Source organism: Amphibalanus amphitrite, unplaced genomic scaffold, assembly GCF_019059575.1.
Source record: "Amphibalanus amphitrite isolate SeventyFive unplaced genomic scaffold, NRLGWU_Aamphi_draft 000212F_arrow, whole genome shotgun sequence".
NCBI classification, from domain to species: Eukaryota; Metazoa; Arthropoda; class Thecostraca; order Balanomorpha; family Balanidae; genus Amphibalanus; species Amphibalanus amphitrite.
Window position 1 is genome coordinate 457,074 of NW_024881707.1, and position 25,270 is coordinate 482,343.

A 25,270-nucleotide genomic window follows, 5' to 3' on the forward strand; every position below is an offset into this window, starting at 1 on the left:
AAATTCTGATTTATTCTTCAAGAATGCCAGCTAATCTGCCCCACTTGGTCTCGTGTTTATCTAAAGTCTGCCGCCTGACGGCAGCGTTCTTCTCTACTGATGCTTCAGCTCTCAGTAGTGACAAAAATAGTGACATGCTAGGGGGGACGTTTATATACTTTGAGCGCAATATCATACGTTTAGCTAATGTTATTATCAATATTTTCAACCTATCTTCGCTCGGGAGACGAGGGAAGAACCATGTTTCTTTTTTTACATTCAAACAATGCTAAATGTGGATGTTAAGTGTGCTTCAACCTCTTTAATAAAGCGCTGCACCACATCGCAGCTCCACAACACATGTAAAGAGTTTCATCTTCCATTTCACAAAAAGTGCATAATGGACTGTCCGCTTTTCCGATACGATATAAAAATGTATTCGTGGCTACTATTCGGTGCACTGTTCGGAAATGAAAGCTTTGCAAATAACTATTTTTGGTTGAGAGGCGTATGTCTCATTGTGCCAAAGTGCATGTCTCCCACATCTCTCACCCACTTTTGTTCTACTTTAGATGGTCTCTCTCTTTGTTTCGTGTAGAGTGCCGTGACAAGGCTTTTGTAAAGTATTTTCGATATTTTTGACTTTTCGGAAAGTAACGCAATTTTGAAAGGTAGAACTGGTGCCTCTATCCGTTGTTTTACGTTTTTAACGTCAGCTGGTATGCTCCTCATAAGAGAAGAGTAGCATAAGAACGTCATTTGTATATTATACATGGAGTTGATTTGTTCCCTTCTGTGTAGTAAGCCTGTCTCTTTGCAAAACAAGTCCGCTATGAACCGCAGCCCTTTTCTGTCCCAATCTCTCACAAAGGTCTTTTTGTACTTAGTGTTGTCCGAAAACCATATCTTATCGGAAAGAATTTCGTCTCCATCTGGTACGTAGGCGGCAGAAAAATTTGCCCATTCTCTTACTACGTCTTTCCAAAAGTTGTTCCTAGTCCTTTTTTCTAGTTCTTTTAGCTTTGTTGATCCGAAGCATATGAGATTTTCTATTGGGGGTAGTTTTAGTTTAGCAATGTTTGCCCATGTCACCTGACTGTCGGCACAGTAGAGCCTTTTTACCCAGGTTGACTTCAGGCTGGACAAAAATGATCTAACGTCGATCATCTTTAGTCCCCCGCACTCGTAATTTTGCACAAGCCACGACCTTTTGATTTTATCTGGTCCATTATTCCAAACAAAGCGAAAAAGGATACTGTTAATTTTTCTTAGAACCTCGTCGCTGGGGTTAGGTAAGGCTGTTAGCACATGCACAAGTTTTGCAACCAACAATGACTTTACAACAGTTATTTTCCCAATTAATGTTAGGTTTCTTCTGTTCCATTGGGCTATTTCTTTACTTATCTTTGGTAGAATCGTTTCCACATTAATTGATGAAATATTTTGATTTGAATTGCTGAACAGTATACCAAGCACCTTAAGTTGGCTCACGGTGCTCAGTCCGAGATTAACTATAGCACTTGAGTCAACCTCACCAACTGGTAGGCATTTCGTTTTTTGCACGTTTATTTTCAAACCGCTCACTCTCGTGAACTCATTTAGCTCATGCAACGCACCTTCTAATGAGTTCGAATCCGGACTTGAGCAGACTATAAGGTCATCCGCATACTGAGAGATTCTTACCTCCAGACTGCCTATACGAATTCCTTCAAAGCGCGTGGAACATTTTAAATGATTTGCGAGGGGCTCCATTATTAAGTCAAACAAATAACCAGAAATTGGGTCACCTTGACGGATACCCCTACTCATAGCTATTTTTGACCCGAGGCTTCCTTCTAGTACTATCCGCGAATTCAGGTCTGGATTTAAATAGTGAACACTTATTAATTTCCGGAAGTATTGGCCGAAGTTGTACTTTTTAAAGGCCTCAGTCAAAAACTCCCAATCTACTGTATCGAATGCCGATTCAAAATCTACTGCCATGATGATGCCAGCATCTTTTGTGCTGTTTAAATGTTCAATAACATCGTACAATAAACGAGTATTTTCACCTATGAACCTGCCAGGGATATACGCTGTTTGGGTGGGCGAAACTATTGTGTGAATAACCGTTTTTAATCTGTTCGTAATTGCAGCTGAAATTATCTTGAAGTCAACGTTGAGGAGCGATATCGGTCTCCAACCTTTTGGAGAGTCTGGGGCGACGCCGGGCTTGGGAATGAGAGTTACAATGCTTTCATTATGAGTAACCAAATTTTTATTCTCTTGTAATCTTTCTAACCAAGCTCTGTACAGAAAGCAACCAATATATGACCAGAAATGTTTGAAGAAGTCGGCCGTAAAGCCAGTGGCGCGGGAACTTCTTCCAGACTGGGGGGCTGAACCATCATAGAGATCAACCTAGGGTACCCCCAAATCTAGTTTTCTCATCGGTTTTAGCCCACTTATTTTTCAGACCTTGGCCTTTTCAACGAAAAAAAAGAAGAAAATATTTGCAAAAAAGTGAGATAGGTATTCCGTCTCAGCTGAGTGAAGAACTACCGTTTTGGCAACCTGGAATAAAGGTTTTAAGCTGCCAAATGAGTTGCCGAGTCAGTAAAATAGGTAGATTTTTTCACTTACATGCTTTCTTTCTTTGTGACTCACAACCCCTAATTTGGGGAGGACAAGCTGCCCCAACGGTTCCTGGCCTCATAAAAAGATGTGAGGCACCGCCCCCACGGCTCCAGAGTTGTGAGGGCAAGCTTCCCCCACTGCCCTCTCCCCCGGTTCCCGCGCCCAAGATTACTTTCTCGCGCCTATGTATGAATCTATGAAATTGTGTTGGTAGATTTCCGATTTCGATTCCTCCAGCTGGGGGGCTCAAATACATTACGAGCCCCCCCCCCCCAGCCGAAAAGTTGGAGGGGCTCAGCCCCCCCCCCCCCCTAGCCCCCCCGGTTCCCGCGCCACTGCGTAAAGCCGTTTGATCCTGGTGTTTTACCACTCTTCTACTCTTATACTTTTAGGGCTAACTGCAGTTCATTAAAGGATATTGGTTCGTCTAACGCACGACTTTGCTCGTTTGAAAGCTTACATGTTATGTTGTTTTGTAAGTATTCATTAGGGTTGGCATTGTTACTGTTCTTACTGTACTTATTTCTCAAGTTATCTGAAAAATATTTGAGTATCATTTCTTTATCAGTGATAACACCGTCGTTCGTTTTAAGAGCATTAATTGTTTTTTCTCGTTGAATTTCTCTTTTCGAGTGACAAAAAGTATTTCGAGCATGTTTCGCCTTCTTCATGCCAGTTAACCTGGATCTAGTAATGTGGCCCTGAATTTTTGGTTTACGCAGTTCTTCCAGAACCTTTTGTTTATCTTCTAAACGTTTAAGGATTTTCTGGATTCGGATAATCGTTTAGCGATTTTCGGATTGACATTATTTCATTGCAGATTTTTGTTTCCTTTTCTCTGTATTTTCGAGCCCTTTGCTTGATATTTCACAGTTTCCCCGCGAATTAGCATAAGTAACGTTTCATAAAAAGATTATCATTTATTGTAAACTGAATTGAATTCGACGTTAACTGTATCAGACATGTATTTTTCCGAATAGACCGGTATTGCATACTGACCAATTACATTCACTATTAGATCTTTGACGATTTTGTCATACGAAGCATCTGCAATCAGAGGCCTGTTTTCACTAAAAACTTGTATTTACAAGTGTTTGTAGTTTACAATTCATAAGTATTTTTACCAACTACGTAAAAACCGATTTCACTAAGCTTCATCGCCAGTGGCACCTCCGATAAGAAAATGTTTGCAAATAAACTTGTAAACAGTAAAAAACAGTAAAAAGTTTTCTAATCAAACTATAGCATGTTAAAGATACTGCTTCTTGTATCAAATATTGTCTAGTATTCATGTCAAAAGTTGCCTAATTAAATTATATTTAATGATGCTGTTGGAAAAAGATATAAATGATAATTCACATTGTCCATTATTGTAAAAAATAACACGCAAAACATTGACAGCAGAAGACTGTTGAATGCAATTATGGCGCGCGATGACAAAACTTGACGATATTTTAATACCGATTATTTTGCTTCTTAATGTGTGTGCTAAGTGAAAATTGAGCATGAAAGACTCAACAAAGCATAGTTGTTCTAAATATATGACTGTTTTTGCATTATTGCACAAAAGTATCAAAATTCCGAACGTCAGGACCACTGGAATTTCAGGTTTGTAATTACGATGTTTCTTTCAAGTTTTTGGTCTTCGTGAAACAGAAAGTTTGCGATTCCCATGTTTTCCGAGCAAACTTTTTCTTGTAAAAAAGTTTGCAAATTTTAAACTCAAAATTCATGTTCAAAGGTTTCGTGAAATCCAAATCTCAAATGTTGGTAATTATTTCTTGTAAACTCAAGCTTTTTCTTTGTAAATACAAGTTTTATTTGTTAGTGAAACAGGCCTCAGAGAGTCGTTAAACTTCCACAAGCGCGGGCCTCTTCTCCTTTGCGGAACATAGTTATGTGTAAGGTAATCATACTGTGGTTCTGACGATAGCCAGGCGAGCATGGAACTCGAGACTGGCAATATTTCTGAGGTTGGTCGCTAATAAAAAACATATCTAGGTCGTCAAATTTGTGAGATTTTGTTTAGACCAAGGTAAATGCCTTTTTATTCGGGTTCAGCTCGATCCATGCGTCAATGAGCCCGTGCTCTTCTATTGTTTTTACGAAAACATCCTCGCTCTTGGGTTATTCTGCCTGTGATAATTTGAGTCTCGCTGGACTTGAGAACGAAATTAAAATCGCCACCGATGATTAGTTGTCGTTTGAAAGTCATTTAGACGCTGATTAATGCGATAAAAAAATACTGGCTGGTCGTCATTCGGACCGTAAATGTTGATGAATGTAAAAGTGTTTGCAAATATTGTGCAAATAAGTATGCAAAGTTTCCCTTTGGGCAAAATTCCTGGTGTTTTATGCTTCGTATTGGAGCCTGGGGCTGAATAGAACCGATGTACCTCTGCTATTAAATGTCCAAAAGCATGATAGCCTTTCATGCCCATAGGGTTTTAAAGGGCATATTCATTACGTTTGGTTAAGTGAGTGTCTTGCAAAAATATATATCGTAATTAAGATTTCGCAAATAATCTAACACGTCACGCCTCTTCTCCTGGCCTCCTAACCCTCTGCAATTGAATGACAGGAACTTTAGAGCATCATAGCATTTCTTTTTTGGAACGCTGAAAAGGAAGCGGGGGCAGGAGTGGAGGGATAATACCGTTTTGTCAAGTCACAGAACGTGATCGTGATTTTATGAGTTACTGCGCCAGAAAGCAGCTCCTGCGCCACCGAGGCCGCCGCCGCCACCGCCAGCTGCGCCGAGACGAGCACCACCGCCAGCTGCGCCGAGACTAGAGCCGCCGCCAACAGCACCGAGACGCGCGCCGCCGCCAACAACGCGAGGACCAGCGCCGCCGCCAACCACGCCCGAGGCAGAAGAGCAGGCGAGGGTTGTCGTAAGTCGAATTCCTGAGGAACAGAACATACAGAACGCGAGAAGACTCGGAAAACGAGGAAAGAACGAGAATGAAAACACTATCTGTATCGACTGGGAATTCGATTATGTTTGGTTGTTTTTGGACGCCTGGATGAACTGGAACACTGTTTGCCACTTGAACGGGATTGACTCTACAAAACGATACACATGTGCATAATATCCATCAGTCGCTGTAAACATAACGCCTTTTCTCGATTCCACCTTCTAAGAAAATGCTAGAGACTCGAAGCAGAGCCAATTTTCCCTGTATCAGTTTCACCGCGGATGTGTATCGCCATGCTGTTTTCCCGTCCGTCCGTCTATCCGTCGGTTCCGCTCTCATCCGCCCCCGTCACGGTGTCGGCAAACACCTGTCTGCCGCGGGGGCGGGCCGGCCGGCCGGCCAGATTGTGTGGCGCTCCTGGCGGGCCGGCGGCACGCCATCGTATCACACCGGCACGAAAACAGCGTCCGGCGCCGGACAGAGGCCCTCACTCTGACGGGCACTTCCCACGGGAGCGGGCCAATCGCTGCAGTGATCGGGCGCGCCGCCACACCGGCCGGCCACCGAGGCACGCCAGCTCATACACCGCGCCGGCCGGCCACCAAGGCGCGCCTGCAGCCCATACACCGGGACGACGGGGCTCAGCGCAGGGGGAGGAGGGATTTAACATTTGTTGGCTCAATTCGTATCGAACTTTACCTTTTGTTATCTGGAGAATTATGTTATGGTAAGTGAGATTGGGTTAGCGTCTAAGACAACGACGACAACCTTATGTATATCAGTAAAAATAGTACGCTAGGCTGCTAATGGTGTGGTATTGCTTGCCTGAGCTATATGAAAATAAATCCGGCGGAGATAGGTGCACTCACGGTGTATGTATATAAATATGCACACTGATGTCTCATGCCTACCAGTCTTCACCGGTTTGCTTGGGATTTGACCGTTTTTTTTTTTTTGCGTCAGACAGTGCAACCCTAGCTATCGCACTGGGCTGACATTCGATGCTTTCGGAAAGTTTGCGTGGAGATCGAGGAGCCTAAGTGAAAAACGTGCTTCAGGCAAGGGAATCGGTGAGGTAGTCTTGCAGAGCGCGTTGCCTTTGAAGCTTTGTGAAATGTTGGAAAGTGGAATACAGACAGAGTACTGCAAAGTTTCCCTAGCCTTGCTCTGTCACGTTGGTGCCATTGTGAGCTGAAAATGTACCCGAGCACATAGGTCATATGGAAGCTTTTGGACAGTACGTTCAAAGCGCCACTTTAAAAAGGAAAACTACATAACTAACTAAGCAAAACTATTCACCAGCACACCTGCCTCGCTATACAAGTAAATTAATATCATTGCAGAAAATAGGTCCTGATTCCTACCGGTCCTTTCCCCGACCAGTGCAGTGCCTGGTTCTGTTTTAACCAGCTGAATGCGATCTGTTTCAGGGATGAACCGCCACCACTATGCGCTGTTCATCCGCAACTGCCACCTGATCATGCTGCTGCGACGGGAGTACGACGAGGCCAACCTCAACACATTCTCACCGGCCGAGTGGCGCTGGCAGATCCCGCAGGTCAGTATCGAAAATCACCGCTCGTCTTTTTCGTTTGTTTAGGCGCTCGTTTTACTAGGCAAACTACTTATGTATGTGTGCTCCTTTTTATGTATTCGGAAAAGTGAGCATGGAGATGATCGCCTTTGCCTGAGAAGACGGGCAAAGCCGATCACCGGGAGGCAAACGACCGTCATTATCTGCTCAAAGCCGATCGGGGAAGACAGCTGCGAGCCGAGAACGTCGGTCTGTGGACTTACCCTGCGATCACCCGCCCTCCTCGGCCGACCGATAATGGCCCTATTGATTTCAGTTGTTGGATCAGGACATTGATTGTCCGTGTGGTGGACTGGTGTCGGGCTGCCGCTGCTGCCGTCCGGCGCTGTCCTTGTGACTGTGATTTGTTAGGCAACGTTCCCTGCAAACTCTGGCCAAAACCATTGTTTGTGCCGTGTCAGAAGGCAAAAACACTGCTGCCTTCTGTTCTGTACCTGTCTGTTTTGAATACTAACTCGGCTGAGTGGCACTTGGGTAAATACCGAGCACGCAGAGCGGAAATATTTCCAGCTATTTTGCTGCCTCGGGAGGGCAACACAAGTGTGTTCAGGCCGATTGCCTGTTGACATAACGCAGCCCGATGATTTCGTGGTCTGTTTTGTGGTGATGAAGGGCGCTGCTGGCCCGTGAAATGACCAGAGTGTGTGGCAGCGGCAGCGGAGGGGACCATAGCGGGGCTGAAGGTGGAGCCGACTTTTGTCGGTTTTGTCTAGTTCGCTCATGCTACGGGAAGAATTGTAGCGCGGAGCTTCGGAAGAGTTTTGTTATAACAGCATAGAGCTTGGTGTAACTGGGAAGAGGCATATCTTTGGTCAAGGGAGATTGTGATGTTCTTGGATGCCCTTAAGATTGTCTTCGCGGACCCAATTTACCTCACCAATTATCGTATACATTTTCACAATAAACTGCCTTCCTCCCTTTTATCCCCTCCCTCCGCCCTATTTCCAGCAATCACCCCGCATCCACTCGACCTACCGAGTTATCGACCTGACCCCTCGTCGTCTATCATGGCGGCGTGTGACGTCACAAATCACCTTTGTGACGCACATGGCGCCCCAGCGGCGAAATTAGCGCACCGACCTTTGGACCCTGGTGCAATGCCGATGGTGGTTTTTGCGCCAGCTGGTGGGTAATGTACAGGTAGATGGTTATGATACGGTCAGCGCTATCCTGTGATGTGTCATTTGGGAATTGTTTGGCATAAGGGATCCATGCTGATGTATGATTGTGACATGGCATATGGTGACGAATAGGCGCGGTATATAAGATATGTTCGACGGGTTTCGTAGCTGAATAACTTCAACCTGGCGTCCTTTGGGAATGTTTTAGTACCTTGTACTACCGTGCCACAGAGTGACGTTCCTAATGGTTTCTAACTTGTTTGCCTGGTGACTGAAGCGTAGGATACCAGTCATGGCGATTTTCGGCTGGCCTCTGTTCCCGTATCTCATGTTGAAACGACCCTGACTTCTGACCTCTGACCCCTAACTTGACCCCTGACCCCTGACCCCTGACCCCTGTTCTCTCCGACAGGTGTGTGACGACGAGTGGCACCACTACTCGCTGAGTATGCAGTACCCGGACCTCACCCTGACCGTCGACGGACGGCCCGTGTCCGTCGAGCCTCAGATGCACGAGGTCATCGACGACTGGCCCCTGCACTCGGCGCCCGACCTGTCCACCCGGCTGGCTGTGGGTGGCTGCTGGCAGGGTGAGTCTATTTGTGGGGAAAGTCACCTTACCTGTCCACTCGGCTGGATGTGGGCGGCTGCTGGCAGGGTGAGTCAGTTTCTGGGGAAATCACTTCACTGGACCTTTTGGCTGTGTTTCAACTTTGCGTAACTTAATGCCGACCAGTGTTTTGCGAAAAACGAATAGCGAAACTAAACTTCGTGGTATCAGTTCGTTTTTCTAGATTGCCTGGGCATTTAACTTCAATCGCTCGATACGTGTGTAAAATCAAGTCACAAGCCGTTCGTTTGCACGCTCCCATTATCCCTCCTCGTGAAGTGATCTGACCTCACCGCTAACCCTCCCCGTTTCGCCAGGCTCCGAGTCGCGGATGAAGCACATCTTTAACGGCTACATGGCGGGTCTGTCGGTACTGCGCGGCGCCACCGAGAAGGCTGAGGTGCTCTCCTGTCTGCACAGTTGCAGCGAGTCCCTACAGGCGCCCGACGTGCAGTTCCTGCTGCCCGGCATGGAGCTGCTCGCCAACAACGGTACGCCACAGATGGGCAGGTGTCAATAACGGAACGGTGGAGTAGGGGACGGTGGGGGTAGCGGGGAACGCGCTGCGGATATTTTTTAATCAGTTTAAATATTAATGCTTTAACTAGTTGCTGGTCTTTGCGCCAGGCTATTTATTATGCTTCAATCCATTCATGTTCGGTAATTGACCAGGCTGTAGCCAATGATCGATGTTTTGCAATCTGTGTGGTTCTTCAGTCTGGAAGTTTGCCACTTAATACGCTTTTTCTGGTGACTTTCACATCTATTTCCACTTCTCCTGCCGATAATACGGAGGCTGGGTCCGGCCAGCCAGCCGACTCGCAGGCCCCGATAAGAGACTCCGACAGAAGTTCTTTCGCTGGCTGCCAATTTGTTCCAGCTCAATGAATTAAATTCCGAACTTTTCAATTTGGCTCGATGGAGCGAAGGCAACTTGGGAGTCGTCTTTATAATTCCTGAAACAGACGTGAATAACTTCATCCTCGCCGCATTACTTATTTAGCATCTGTTTTATAAATTAAATAACAAAAATACCTTAAGACAAAGAGGTAGATGGAGCTTTTCCAGAATATTTCACCCACCTTTCGCAGAACATTTTGCCGAAATTTGACACGCATTCGGCGGACATTCAATCAGCCTGTGCGTCGCCGCCTGTCGGTGTCGGCCGTAAACCAAACACAGGCGGGAATTGAGCCCCGGGCCTGTGTGTGTGTGGAGGGGCGGGCGGTGATGGATCCGAAATGGGCCGTGGGTGGAGCGTGGCTGTGGTGGGCCGTGGGATGGTGGTAGAGTTCGGATGACACTGAGCCAACCACGAGATATGGTGTTCAGCCTCAGAATAATAGATAAATGTAACGTTAGACTCTGGAAAGGACTTATTTGCTGAAAAGTTAGTGGTTGTATGAATGATTTGATCATATGATGTTCGTTTAATTTTTATATATACTAATGTTGAAACGGTTTAATTTGTAGGGTTACTTTTATGTGGCCGTACTTGATCCCGTATGACCCCGTATGACCTCGTGTGACCTGTTCAACAGACATGACCGAGGTCACTGTGGAAGGCAGTAACCGCACCCACATCCAGAGCTTGTTCCGCAAGATCGCCTACGTCAACAGTCGCGAGTTCCCCACGGCCGGCCGGCGCGGCCTCAAGGTCATCACCAACCTCGTGTAAGTGCAGATAATCTGTCCACTGGTCCCATGTGATTCGGAAGCTGTGAAGCTAGTGTTGTGTGGGTTGGCGGCCAGAACCATCGTAGTATCTGGTGCTGGTGGGAGATGAATACCGAATTGATAGGCTTTGAATTGATCTCACTGTTATTGAGGGTTGCAGTTTGATTCGGTATGCTGTTTGATTTTTAATCACAATCCTGCTGGTGGTGATAGTTTTGCCCAAGGGAATTTTTCGAAAACTGACGTTATTTAGTTTCTGTATTGTTGGCTAAGTGGCTGGTAAATATTTAGTGGCCTTTTAGGAGTTTGCTTCCCTCAGCGCAGTGACCAAATTTATGTTGCCGATCATCATTTATTTCGCTTTATAGGCCGATTGTCGGGCAGTGTCATTAACTCCAGAGCCTTTGGCCGTGTAAGTCCCTCAGACGAAGTGCCGCTTAGTCAGTGAAAATGGCGGCGAGCCGAGAAAATCCTCCAATAATTCATTGGCGAGGGACGCAGTTCGGCCTGCGTCCGCTCAGGAGGACTGGTGTGCGGGTGTGATACGCCAATAACGACCCACCGAGTCAATGTATTGATGGCCGCCAATCTCTGAGGTTATGCCCATCAACTGAGCAGGCGCCAGCCGCTTAGTGCTTAGGTCTTGTAGCGAAGGCCGCCGGCTAAATTTGTGGCCAAAGGATCGAAGAGTTACGGCAAACACCGAAATATCGTCAGTAACCAAGCAGCTGGGACATACGGCTATTTTAGGAGGTTGCTGGCATTTTGCCGGTGTCAGTTGATGGGTTTGTTATTGTGTTCTGGCGCAGTTGGAGCCTGGAGGTAGTTTGGATTCGGTCTGAATCGCACACGGTGGTGGCAGTTGTTAATGACTTTATTATTGTTGCAGATAGAATGGGTGGCACAGAGTGGTTGAGCGGTCAGAGAAGGTGTTAGGCTAGCAAGCCTGACGTGCTTTTGATAGATGTCTTAGTTAACACAAACTTAACGAGTCGTTGTGGCATGTCGAAGTTTTGCTTTATCTGACACTACCAAAACGATCTCCATTATCAAATGAATACTGTCTAGGTATACCAAATAAAGATACCGCCGCTTACTGCGTCTAGCAACCAAGTTACAACAACGCCCAGAAGCATGCCTTACACCAGCACCCCCGCCTCTCTCCCTCCCTCAGCTGCACCAACGGCAAGATGGTGAAGATCCCCGTGGTGGACAGCTACGTCATCGTCCGTCAGCCTCGCTACCTGCACATTGCCGTCAACGGCACGGACAACTTCTCTGACGACTACGAGCAGCTCAAGACGGGCGTGTCTGTGTTCCCTGACATCCGCGTGCTGGCCGGCACCGACCAGCAGGAGATGAGCGGTAAATACGAGGACGGGACTGATGGGAATCTGGGGTGGGCGGGGAAGAAGGGAAGGTTGGATTATAGTGGATTATGGGATAAGACTCACAGGAGTCTATGAACTGGTTCAAGGCGTGGAAGGAAGATCTGAGGGCGATAAGTCTTCAACGTTTTTTGGTAGTTTTCACAGACAATTTGTGAGCGCTCGTGTTTGAACTGGGTCAAGCCGTTTTGATATACCAGTTTTACAGGCCTATGCTGCATGAGTACGGCTCCCAGTCCCACGTGCACCCTATTAACGGCCCAGGACCTTCGTCAAAGGTATAGAACGATGCCTTTTAGGGTCCGCCACATTATGCTCGCATAATTTCGTCTTGGAGTTTTCTCAGGCACCATTGCCTTTGACTAATTCAGCTAGTGTGCATCTCGCTGAATGGGTATTACGAGTATGTGACGTAGTATGCAGTTTAATGCCCGAGGTGTTCCCCGTCTCTGGAACAATATGACGTGCGTCACAGCCGGTGCTTATTAATACCCACGGGCCCACCGCGGCGGTCTAGGTCAGCCTCTATTACGCATTTCAACAAACCGATCCATCCCCCTCCCCTCCTGCACCTGTGAGGCCAAGCTTAGCACACGGCTCAAGAGAGCACCAGTAAGTTGAGCCCCTCGTCCCAACGTCCACTGGCAGCTCCTGACTGGCGTATTTGAACTGTCAAAATCCAGCCAGCACTCGCAGCAAACTCTGCCCGGCGGCGCCGGCCGTCGTCAGAACGCAATTACTGTCGTCTGGCGCGGGTGCCGGGCCTGTGTTGATGAAATGCTGCCCACTGGAGGCCGGGACGGCCCGCGGGAGGTGACCTTTGGCGGCCGTCTGGCCGTCTTATCGCCGGCTTGGCCACCGTCTGGTGTTATAGAATGGTGCTAATGTGGCTCCGGTGGAGGATACAGGAGGGGGAGTGGGAGGGAGAAGGTGATAGCACGGCGGGAGGGAAGGGGCGAGCGGTGATAGGGGGTATTGGATGGTATTGGGAGACGTGATAGAATGTGCTGAAAGATACGGTGGAAGTTGTGAAAGACGTGCCAGGGACGCGATGGAAGGGGTTGAAAAGGTCCCAGAGACGTGATGAAACGTACTGGAAGACATGTCTGAATAGAAGGCGGCCTTGGCGTGGAACGCTAAGGTCCGTCAGAAAATGGCGCCCGCATTCTTTGTTGGCGGCGCTAACGGGCTTTCTTTGAAGTTGGTTCTTATTGCAGATTTGTGAGCGTGCTCCGGATTTGATGGGCGCCTGACGCACGTCAGCTGCTTGTTAATAAAGGAAGGAGTAGAGGGGATGGGAGGGGAGGAATGGAGGGCGTGACGCACATATTGTGAGAGCCGGAATGTCTTATTGGACTTGTACAGTGAAAAGGCTACTTAAAGGGTGACTCATAAAGTGCGTGATAGCTTTTCGTTAAGCTACGCATCTAAATTCTAAGTGCAGACAAGGAGATAATTTCATGTATATTTCAAGTAGGACAGCGAAACTATTGTCCCTAATAAGCTGAAGTACCCGGATGCCCTTTTCGCTCGATAGTTGCGGTTAGTTTCTGTAACGTGGAAAGGTTCTATGAACTGGGTAATCAATACTGGAAGCAGAAACTTTACCACTCATGCTCGTGCGGGAAGTTGGTGCGGTCTGGTGCGCCTTCAAAAGTGCTTAATGTTCACGTCTTGTTAAACACGCTCCCACTTAAGAATGACCTGAATGGGAAGTGTGGGCACTGTAGTTCTGCAGTTAATGCTTTGCCCATCGCATTATCGTTATTTGTTCTGTGTTGCCATGTACCAATGCAGTGTATTATTATCTAGTATTGAAAAGGCACCACCTCTAATCTCCCCCCCTCGCCTCAGCCGGCAGGAGCGTCGGCCACAAGCTGGACAAGTGCGCCGTCACGGTCTATCCTCCTCTGAACCCGGAGCACGAGGAGCTGACCCTGAACCAGCGACTGCTGGACAGCTTCCAGCTGCGGGCCAAGCTGAACAAGGACGGTCTGGTGGTGTACGGGCCCGGCCAGCCCGACAGCTACCAGGAGGTGGGTCAGAGACGCCGGACAGGGACCGTCGGGGTCAGAGGGAGGACAGTAGGATCGGGGTGGTTTCATCTGGGGTCAGAGGGGAATACGGAAGGGTCGGAGGTGGGTCCGTTTGGTGTCAAAGAGGAAAATGGAAGGGTCGCCGGAGAGCGTGTAGAATAAGAGGGAGGGAAAGAAGGGTTGTGAGCAAGGCGAATCTCATTTTCTGTTAGAAATCTCGCGATGAGTTAAAATAACCGTGCTCGTGTTGATAAGTTTCACGACTCTAGATACTGAAGTGATGAACTTAGTTATCGGTTGAAAAATAATGTGTCGAGTGGGGAGGACAGACCCATCTGACATTAGCTACTCAGGCGGAGGTGTTTGCATTTCACGTTCCACAATCCACATGTACAACCACTGGGACAACTTTCCACAAATGTCATGAATGATTGCAATAAAACACGTCTCTCTTGGCAAACATCCGCCAAACCGATATCATTCCCTCGCAGTGAATATATCTACCGATTTAGCAGCACTGCGCCGGCGTTTCGCGCAATACCACACATGACACTGGCGAGACTGCACTAGTGTCTGGTTTCGGCCTAATGCCAGCCATTAGCTGATGTCCCCCGGGGTCGATTAGGGGGCGGCGGTGACCGTACACGGCCAAGTTCGGAGAATCAGAGGCGTGCCGTCCGTCCACCATCATACAGAGGTCGTTTGTGCAGAGCCGTCAGAGTTGTGCGGTGTAATGGTGTTTGCCGCCGCATAGGTGTATTTGATCGGGGGCCTAATGATAGCGATCTTTTCTTACTCGGCGGTGATCTGGGCCTCGTTTCATAAAGCGACTCCGTAACTTACGCCGGTTTTGGGTCTTGTATTGCAAGTGCATATGAAGCGATGACGATAGTTTGAACCGTTGAATTTATTTATCTTGCAAGCAAGAACAGAAGGGAGAACGGTAAATAAATTTATCTCTTCACATGCACTTGCAATACAAGACCAAAAACCGGCGTAAGTTACGGACTCGCTTTATGAAACGAGGCCCTGGACTTTGATTTATGTTTCCCGACGTTTCCTCATAGTATGTGAGTCATTTTTGCTTTGTGTATAAATCAACCTGTTCCTGGCGCTAATGTAATTTTTGTTATATTTGCGCCACATTTAATATTATGTAATTAGGTATGCACTTACTGATATCAGGCGGCTGATTACCTAGGAGCGTCTTGTAGCCAATTTCAGCATGGGGAACTCCTAAACGATATGAAGTCGAATGTCGATGAAAACTCCAAAGGTTCTTTCTTTCCAACTGCACGTTTATAACGGATCGCTCTCGCTCCCGGCAGGCGCTGCGTTTCGTGCAGTACACCAACCGCAAACCAGCCTACTACCTGAACCGCGCCTTCAAGCTGCTCTGCTCGAGCATGAGCCAGCGGTTCATCAGTAACGAGTACGTGCAGACGCTGACGGTGATCCACCCGGCGCGACGCACCGAGCCGCCCAAACGGCTGGCCACGGCCGCCCCTCCGGCCGCCCAGGACCAGGAGCCCGCCGCCGCCGCCGCCGCCCCCGCCCAGCCGGAGGTCGAGGAGGCGGTGCCGCCGCCGGCCGCTCATGTCCAGGACGCCCGTCACCACGTGCAGCTCAAATCGTGGACCACCGGCCATCAGATGCGCTCGGCTGGAGCCAGTGAGTGATAAGGAGGGAAGAAGGGGATGGGAGAGAGAGCAAGGAGGAGACGAGATAGAAGACGTGGAACTGTAGTGAACTGAACTTAATAGATATGGATCAAATGGTTGTATGGCGCTGTTTTTTTTTAATTTTAGCCGTTTTAGTCAGCTTTCTAATGCATTGACCTGCTCACTTCCTCCGTCATGCAAAATATTGGCATTAACAGTTATATCACGCATTAACAAAAAGAGATGTGCAGTCGATAAAGTACAGTAGCACGAATAACGAGACGTTGTTTTGCTAAACTCATCATTAATTTCTCTTGATTGTGCGAATTATCCAAGGTAAACAGCTGACCATTGTCCCCCCCCCCTCCCCTCCGCGCAGGCCACGCGGTGACCATCATCATCGTGGTGTGTATCGGCTTCCTGGTGTCGATGATCGTGCTGGGCGTGATTCGGATCCGCGCCGCCCACCGGCGACACCAGGACGAGGCAGCTGACGCCGAGATGGCCTGGGACGACTCGGCGCTCAACATCACTGTCAACCCCATGGAGGAGGTGAGAGAGGGACGGAGAGAGAGAGAGAGAGAGAGGGGGAGGGAGGGAGGGGCTTAACATCAATGTCAACCCCATGGAGGAGGTGAGAGGGACGGAGCGAGGGAGGGAGGGGAAGGAAAGAAAGGGTAGAGTGTTAGAGGGAGTAGGGAGGAAAGGGCGTTCAGTACCCGTCACATTACACGAGTGCCGAGTGCGATTAAATATCAAGGCAAGAGTGTGAAAAGAGGTGGTGATGAACTTTGCCATGCTGTTTTATTACCCCATATATGTACAAGATTTCAAAAACGTGTCCCGTTTTTTTTTTTTTTAATGGGCAATATTTGCTTTCGAATAAGAGGCAATGGCAATTGCTACAGCTTTTTTGATGGAAGATGTGATCCATCTTCAAAGGAATTTTATTTTATTTGGTTAAATCTGCTTGATTAAATAAAGGAAGTTGCCCTGGTGAAAATCGAGTGGCTGGATTCTGTGGATGTTCAAGATAATGCCTAATCACGCAAGAGACGTACTAAAGGTTTTCCTAACTCACGGCAGCATTCAGTTTTACAAAAAGTCCCGCCCATCTCCTCCCCTTTTTCCCGTGCCCGGCGCGGTTCACCGGTCGCTCAGAGCTGAGGGCTTCATCGCCACGGCGTGGCTGCGGCCGGCGGCGGCCGAGTTTAATTTCTGTGCCGCCGCCGCCGCCGCCAGAGGCTGCGAGCCTGATTGAACTACGGCTCCGGTCCTAATTTGTGGCCTCTGTGGGAAGGGCCCGCCGCCACCCTCGGGCGCTGGCCATATTGAAACGTGGCCTGCCTCACAAACAGCGGAGAGGGGGGGGGGGCGTGAGTGGTGGGGAGGGAGGAGGGGCGTGGGGAGGGTACTATGGAGATGGATCTGGGTGGGCCGGGAAGCTGAGAAAGAGCTCCAGTCCGGCCGGTTCCTTTTTGTTTGAATTATTTTTATCGCGTGCTGGGCACGCCAGTCGGTATATGTCTTCGATGTTGGGGCAAGCAATTACGCATAACATGAGGTCGTGCGTACTCTCCTGTGCATTCTCGCGTACTCTCCCGCGCGTGTCGAGGCCTGTGTGGTCCTCTGTTGCTCTCCCTGACCGTCCCCCCCCCCCCACCCCGCCGTCGCAGGATGCCGCCACTGCCGGACAGCCTGCCGCCGTCGACGACGACAGCTCCGACGACGGCAGCGACTACGACAGCTCGGACCCGGACGACGACGAGGAGGAGGTGCCGCCGCCGCGCAAACAGCTCGAGTGGGATAACAGTCACCTGGCCATCTGAGCGGCGCCGGCGCCTGTGTGATAGCCGCCGCCCCCGCCTCCGCCCCCGCCGGCTCTGCGGAGCCGCGCTGCCCGCCTCCGTGAGTCCACCATCCTTGCTACTAAAGCCTCGTGGCGCTGGAGCGGTGTCATGTCCTCAGACTTATCCACTGCTGGTTCTCCTTTCACCTCACATTATCTCTCCCTGTATCCCTCTTGCTGTCTCTCTTGCTGCTCCTGTCGCCACCGCCGCCGCTACTGCTATCGCGGTTGACGCTGCCTGTAGCAATGCTTATATAGTTGCAGAAGCTGAGTCGCCGGGAATTGAGTGCCATACACTGTAGAGTAGATACACAGCGTGGGGCGCGTCTCGAGGGCCGGTCCCTCGGTCGTCCGCCGCACGTCGGGCTGGCCGGGGCGGTGGGCGGTGCTGATGGCAGCGGGCGGGGGCGGTGGGCGGGGGCGGTAGAAGGCGCGCTCTAACCCACTTCTAGTCCGCCGGAGGTCTGTGCTGACAGGCCCCCTTCCCGGCCGCAATAACCACCCTGTCCGGACCACAATGGACGCTGTGTCCACTCTGGCGCTTCTGTCAAACTGTCTGCTCGAGACATCTCCTTTCTATCCTCTGAATCTCATTCGTCCTTAGTGCTCCATTTATGCTTATTTCCTTTCATTTCATATCTTCCTTCGCCTTATATCACCTTTCACTTGACCATATTTTCTGTCATCCGTCTTGTCCTATCCACCCTTGCTCTCTTTTATCCGTTTTACCCCGCTGACGGGCCCGGGATGGGTTGTCTGCTCTCTTCCTCTCTCCTCTCCCTCCCTTCCCCGGAGAGGTCTGCCGGCCTCCGCCGGCGCCTCCTCCCTGTGTTGGCAGCTGCTCTGTGACTGACGTGTGGTGATGCGAGTGACGGCGAGTGAGAGCGCCGGCCGCCGCCGTTTCGAGTGCCTCTCGCCTGCCGATGGCACCCCGGCACCCCTGGCTGCAGCTGGGGCCGACCTGGCACCGCCGGCTCCGGAGCACCTCACACGGCCCGGCCTGGCTCGGCAGAGTGTGAGGCACCGCGCCGCCGCGCTCTGGGACACACGACAGGGGCGGTGGGTATATGTGCGGGTGCGTGTGTGTGACGTGGCGTGGACTGTTGGGGGTGGGAAGAGTGACCGGATATCGGGCCCGGCGCCCGGCCGGTCCGCTCGTAATCAGCGTCGGACGACTGGGGTCGTGTTTGTTGTGGCTAGGTTTTAGCTCTGTTGACCTGCGCAGCGCGACATTCACTCACATATCTTTGGGCACGAGCGGTCACCGTCGGCGGCGTGCCGGAACCAGCGGCGGCGCCAGGAACCATCCGGAACCAGCCGCGACGACCGGAGCCGCGCGGCGGCCGAGAGAGAGGCGCGCGCGCGCGGCCGCTCCGTAACCATATCATGGCGCCGGCGCGAGCCGGAACGTGACGTCACTGTAGCCATCTCGGTGTTTGTCTGATTAACATTCCATCTCGCATCGCGCGGTGTGCGACTGACGGGCGCGGCGGCCGAGCCGCCGGACTGACGGGTGACGTCATCGGCGACCGGAGGTGACGTCATCGACGCCCCAGAGCGCGCCGCGGTGTGTTCTGTTGTGAAAAAAATATCCAGTGTTATAATCTCTATCCGTTAAGAGCTGTCGCACCGATAGGTTTAGAGCTGTAAACGCCGAGTCTTTTGTAATGTAGATCACCAATACATTCTGTCACCACCAATGTGCGTGTTGATTGCGAGAACATTGAAGGTAGCCGACACCCGAAGGACCTTTGAAGTGTGTGTGCGATTACAGCTAATAGGAATGCGACAACCGTTAATCTGCAATCAGCAATGGCCTTTCTTGGGCCCCACGCCTGCTTCTCGATGCACCTGCCCCCCCCCCCCCCGGCTGGCCTCTGAGGGTCCCATCATGGCTACTGGAGGCCCCATGACGGCCTGCGAGGACCCCACGCAGGTTCGACGGCCTGGACAGACCACACTTAAACACTCTCACGACGTCATCTGAGGGCCCCACACTGGTTCTTGGGGGCCCATACCGGCTCCTCGAGATACCATAACTTCTCCATGGATCCTCGCCGGCATTCGAGGCCCCAAAGGCCTAAACATCCATGCTGTTTCTCTGTAGATTATGCCATTGTGCTTTTACCGCCAGTGACGCGCTCCCCTGTCGTGTAACGCTACCGCCATCAGCCGCGACCCGTCCGTACTACCGTCCTGTCATTGAGGCTGTCATGCGGGACAGCCTACCTTCAGGCGCTTGAGACGCCTGCCATCTAGCGGCAGGAGTGCAAGCTTTTGTCCGGCTCGGTTTGCTTACCTCGCATACGTATGTATACGGATGCTTAGGTATGGAAACAGTCTACCATATAAAAAATCTACCAGGATTAAATCCACCGGTAGCTAGGGTTCTTATGGCTTAGTGAATAGGGCGGTAGACTTGTACGTCAGCAATCCGAGCTCGATTCTTCGATCTAGCCTCGCGTCGTTTTCGTTCTTTTGACAAACGAATCGGTCCCTGGCCTAACTCATTTGTAACTCGCCCCTGACAGCACACGCCTTCACATGGCACACACGTTGTTATGATTTTATTGGGCATTTCGGATTAGTTCTCGGCACTCTATCGATCGCACATTTTATACGACACCACACAACGGTCTCAAGACAGCGACACGAAGCGACCAGTCGGTCGCTGCCAGTCCTCGCGAACACACATGACTGGCACACCAACACAGTAGACAGGTCGTCAATTACGAAACGCGTCAATCAGCTAGCCAAATCCGAAACGCGCCCGTTGACGATAAGGTGCGCGAAAACGCAGCTTGATTCCACATTAAGTGGAAGGGCGCTAGCATGGGCATCCGCTCTGCTAGTTAGGAGAGCCGGCTTCAGATAAATCGAAGCTGTGATCAAATATAAAACACTAAATGATAATGACATATAAAATGATGAATGTGAACTTACAAGTAATAATACTTAGCCGAGATTCTAAAGGCCTCCAAGGAACTTGAGTTCGAAAAATGAATACAAGAAGTCATGACATAAAAAATGAAAAATTCCCCGAGCAATTTTCAGCAATTATTGTCGAAATTTTGTGCTTCAAGTTACCTGGGACGGGAACACCTAAAAGCAGAGCGATGGTCTCATGTTATTCCCAAATCCACAAGCATAATCGGACATGCCTCATTGCTATGGTGATCGATCAATGCTGTCAAAATTTATCAATGTCAGTCACCAAGGCATACGGCTCAAAAGCACACGGGTCCACCATTTATCAGTCAGACTGGGAGTTCGATCATTTTCTCCACACAAACACTGCGGTACACACACACACACACACACACACATACAAACAGGCCGCTGGCCGCCGGAGCAGCATCGAATCGGCTCCCACCCGACTGCCCCAGGTTAATATCACAGTATTACAACGCGTCAGTCGCACAACAGCGCCTCACTGCCATCTGTCGGGCGACCATGCAACTAGCGACCTGTGGGGCCGCCCGGCTTCTCCCCACGCTGGGGAGCAAGGAACATGACTGGGCATTTGAAGGGGGATAGAAGTAGAGGGGTAGCTCAACCTCGGGATGCGATGCCGCCCGAAGAATGGTCAGAACTCAATCTGTCATTTAAGCATAACCAGAGGTCAGAGCTCAGCTGGATCTAGAGTCTCAACTGGAGTCCTGGATTTCCTGAACCCATCGGGAGGTCATTCGAGGTCTGGATGAGGCTCACGGGATGCTTGACCACTGATGACCGATATACATGGATCGCTGGTATTTCGCCGTTTGTGACCGGACCGTACCACCGTTCGGCCACCGAGGTAACCCACGCAGCCGATTTGTTAGGGGGGTGAGCGCCGGTGGAGTTACTGGAACGACGACTCGTTACGGGGAACGGCGACCGAATCAGAGGAGCACGCGCAGGCAATGTGAACAGGGGAGGATGAAAATGACAGATGACGGTGTAATGTATAAAAGGTTTTACGAGAGTCATCTAGCTGCCAAAACATACTAACTAGACTGCATAATGCTAATCATACAACACTAAGCGATGGTTTAAGCACACTCAAACCTGCGCGACTGAGGGGCGGCGTGGGCAGTGGCAGTTGTGTCCGCCCTCACTGGCGGCCACCAGAGGACGCCGGGACGACTCAGTCACCAGTTAGCAGCGCCCCGCAGCGCTCCTCCGGCTGGGTTAGCGCCGATCCAGGCCCTGCCCACCAGTCCGCACAAGGCACGCGTCTGCAGAACCGTCTCACGCCTCGCCACTGTGCAGCGTCCCTTCCGTCCTGCAAGCTCGCACGTGCCTTCACAGACACATATTTGGCACATACTGCCGATGGCACAACTGGCTTCGAGCACCAGCACACGGCGGCCGCTGCCCGGCCCGTCACCGCGGCGCTTTGGACGGCTCACTGTAGATGGCAGCACCTGCGCTCGAATAGATGTCGCTCGCCAACAGCGGCTCGCGTCTAGCGGCTGATGTTGGACTTGAGCGTCGGGTCTGGCCGCCGGCGTTTGAAGAAGCCCAGCTTCCAGAGGATGAGGCAGATGATTGCCAGAAGCAGGAGTCCGGCCAGCACGGAGACGACGATCACCCAGATGGGTACGCCGCCGTCCTCGGCCTTGGCCGGCACCGCCGGGTACGCTATCGTCTCCGCCTGCGGGAGCACGGCACACAGTCAGACGGGGAGCGTATTGGCAGACATCGAACGAGACTAACAACACTTAGCTGAAAGGGCATTAGAGCGTTCAGAGCTGCTTACGGCTCGAGCCATCAGCTTTTAAGCAGGCGGCAAAACATATCTTTTATTTGGAGTGAGTGCGCGTGGGTTTGGTGTTATTAGTGTGTACGAGTATGTGTGGGTGTGGGTGTGTTGCTGCGCCAGACAATTGCTATGTTATGCCTTGTACCATTTTGACTCCCCCAACCGTTTTATTGATTGACAATGGACACGTAATAGCCACTCTGCTGTGGTGTGTCTGCTGAAGTGAATACAGGAATACAAGCTCAATGTTCCTCTGTCCTATCTCCATACGACTATCGCACCTCTCATCCGCCCTTTCTTCTCGCGCCAATGCAGAACACTACACCCACCACTCTCCATCCTTCCATCTCCCATATTCCTCCGTCCACCTACCATGGAGACATCATCGGAGACATCCTGCAGCTGCTCCAGGGTGGGGTCCATCTGCAGCGTGGCGCGCGACTTGATAGACACGTACGAGACGCGGTCATAGTCCTCGACCAGAGTGTGGTTCCAGATGCGGCCCTGGATGTGCACCAGCGCGTACTGGTTCGGCTTCAGGCTGTTGATGCGGCACCGGAACTGAACACACTTGGCTGTGTTGCGCGCGCAGTCCTGAGGGAAGGGTGGTGGAGGGTTAGATCGGCGTGGTGGAGTTCAGACAGCGAATAATTAGTTATATCAATAGTGAAGCACAGTACAGAATGTGAGAATCCCGCTCTCGCATGTCTTGCATGGGACGGCAAGTTTATTAATAGCCGCAAAATTTATCTATCATATCCAGCCATCACGAGGCAGCTGCTCAAAGAGCATTTTGAAATGTTACTATCTCTTCCACAGCGTAATTAAACTATCATAAATCAACGACCTAGCCATATAATTGCAATTTGAGGTGAGGCAGACCCTCCCCCTTCCTCCCGCCTCCCGCCCCGCCGCGGTACTCACAAAGAACACCACCTGCTGCACCTCTCCGGACGGCGACGTCACCGCCTCGGGCATCACCACCATCTCGCGCTCGCGGCGCCTCCTGACGCCGACATCGCGCCGCGTGCGCCGGTCCTCCTCGGTGGTCAGCTCGCGCTCGAAGCCGTCGCCGCCGTCCAGGTCGCGGTGAGCCTGGTAGGTGCGCCGCGTGCCGTCGCCCAGGTCCTCCACCCTCTCGACGCCTCCCTGGACGCGGCGCGAGCTGAGCTCGTCCCGGCGCGTGGCCAGGTCGACGGGACCCAGTCCGTCAGCGGGCAGCGGCCGGCGCGACTCGTACTGGCGCCGATAGGTGTACGACTGGTTGCCGCCGGTGGCGCCGCCAATCGGCCGGCGGCGGCGGTAGTAGCCGCGCCGGCGGCCGCCAGGGCGGCGCGCGCGGCCGCCGGTGGCGCCCTGGTAGGTGGAGCCCTCGTACTCCGACTCGTACTCGGAGCCGTCCTCGTACTGTCGCCGCAGTCCGCCGCCGGTGCGCGCGTCACCGCCGGCGCCCAGAGCGCCCTCATACCGCCCGCCGCCCGACTGGCTGTCGAAGGAGTTGGTGCGGAATCCCTGGCCGGCGCCGTAGCGCCGCTCCAGCTCGTCGCTACTGCTGCCGCTATAGCTGCCGCCGTAGCTGCCTCCGGTGGTGGAGCCGGCGCTGCCGCTACTGGAGCTGCTGGTCTGGTACCCTCGCCGGTCCACTGTGGCCGATACCTGCCCGCCCGACTGACCCGAACCGTAGCGTTTCTCGGAGAACGATCCGCCCTGATAGCGCCTGTCAGTGGCACCGCCCTGGTACCGGCTGTCGTATCCGCCATCACCAGTCCCCGCACCGGCACCAGCACCACCCGTGTAGCGCCGCTCCGTGTAGCCGTACCGCCGGGTGGTGTAGTCATCCTCTGTGTCCCCCGCCACCGTGCCGTACGGCCGGCGTCGATAGGCGTCCTCCTGCTTCCGCCTGCGATCATCGATGGCATTCAGACCGCTACCGTAGTCGGTCTTCCGAACGGTGGTGTCCTCCACAACGACTCTGTCGTGGTGATCGCCCGTGAACGAACCTCCTCCTCCAAACGACCCGCCGCTGGAGGACTCCTTACGGGACGAGTTGGAGAAGCTGTACTCCTTCTTGTAGGAGGACTCCTTCGACGACGAAGAGGAAGAGGAAGAAGATGATGAAGATGATGAAGAAGAAGAGCTGCCGGAGGTGGCCCTGGAGTATCCGCCGCCGGCCGACGTGAAGCCCGACTCGGTCTGGTAACCGGAGGCGCCCACGTAGGCGCCGGTGATACTCGGAGAAAAGACGGGCTCCTCGACCAGCTGCTGCAGATTGCGCGGGTTCACGATCGCCTTGTCGAACGTACACTCGCCGTCGCCTGCGGAGAGGGCGGAGATGGGTACGGGTTAAAGAGTTGTAGTAGTAGATCGGGAGAGGGTAGGTGTCGCAGCGTGAAAATGGTAGACACTCAAGGTGACAGAATTAGATAAAAACAGCGTGGATTGTACGAACTAAAGCACGACGAATGAAAAAGTTCAGAAACCTGTTAGCTGGACAGTTATCGAAACCGTGCATAAAAACAATCAGCTAAGTCTCCAAGGGTTGTGGGTAACAGCATATCAGATCCCAAAACCAAATCATCTTACTTCTTCAAGCCCCGAAGCCCACCCTCACCTCTCCACTTTTTACTCTCTCATCCCTCTCCTCTTCTCTCACCTTCCACCACTGGCGGCTTGGTGAGGTAGAGGAGCCACTTTCCGCGCGGCCCTGGGCTCTGTACCTCCACCGGCCAGTCAATCAGCACGTCCACCCAGTCCACCGTGGACGGGCCATCGTTGTACACCTCGTACTTGTGCAGGATCGGGCTGCCCACCTCGTCCAGACTCTTGACGTCGCTCTCGCCCTTCACCTCGCCGCCGTAGAACACCTGCTCTGGCCAGGCCACACTGAGGGAGGGAGGGGTGGGGAGGTTAGAGGTGGTCCGATATACGGCACACGGCAGTCACAGCTAAACAATTAACCGATCAAAAAGGAGGAAGATACAAATCAACGATCCGTGTTAGTCACAAAAAGGCAGATAGGCGCACTGGCGGCGTTCGCCAGCATTCGGAGCACCGGATTCCATAAACAAAAACAT

At 51.5% G+C, this 25,270-nt stretch overlaps 2 protein-coding genes across 3 annotated transcripts in view; one reads left to right on the plus strand and one right to left on the minus strand.

The window, feature by feature from the left end:
• LOC122385239 (calsyntenin-1-like) overlaps positions 1–19,149 on the plus strand; it is a 128,463-nt gene extending 109,314 nt beyond the window's left edge. The window contains exons 8-16 of the mRNA XM_043373371.1: positions 6,944–7,071; positions 8,641–8,818; positions 9,156–9,329; positions 10,380–10,512; positions 11,690–11,880; positions 13,758–13,939; positions 15,268–15,610; positions 15,980–16,152; positions 17,277–19,149. Coding sequence (XP_043229306.1) covers positions 6,944–7,071; positions 8,641–8,818; positions 9,156–9,329; positions 10,380–10,512; positions 11,690–11,880; positions 13,758–13,939; positions 15,268–15,610; positions 15,980–16,152; positions 17,277–17,429 — 1,655 coding nt within the window. The 3' untranslated portion in view covers positions 17,430–19,149. The remainder of the gene's footprint in view (positions 1–6,943; positions 7,072–8,640; positions 8,819–9,155; positions 9,330–10,379; positions 10,513–11,689; positions 11,881–13,757; positions 13,940–15,267; positions 15,611–15,979; positions 16,153–17,276) is intronic.
• Positions 19,150–20,001: 852 nt separating this feature from the next.
• The window catches only part of LOC122385241 (integrin alpha-PS1-like), a 74,128-nt gene continuing 68,859 nt past the window's right edge, over positions 20,002–25,270 (minus strand). For both annotated transcript variants that reach the window (XM_043373373.1, XM_043373372.1), the window contains 4 exons: positions 24,850–25,079; positions 23,121–24,511; positions 22,569–22,790; positions 20,002–22,088 (listed from right to left, as the gene is read on the minus strand). In XM_043373373.1, the coding sequence (XP_043229308.1) occupies positions 21,900–22,088; positions 22,569–22,790; positions 23,121–24,511; positions 24,850–25,079 (2,032 nt within the window). In that variant the 3' untranslated portion in view covers positions 20,002–21,899. The remainder of the gene's footprint in view (positions 22,089–22,568; positions 22,791–23,120; positions 24,512–24,849; positions 25,080–25,270) is intronic.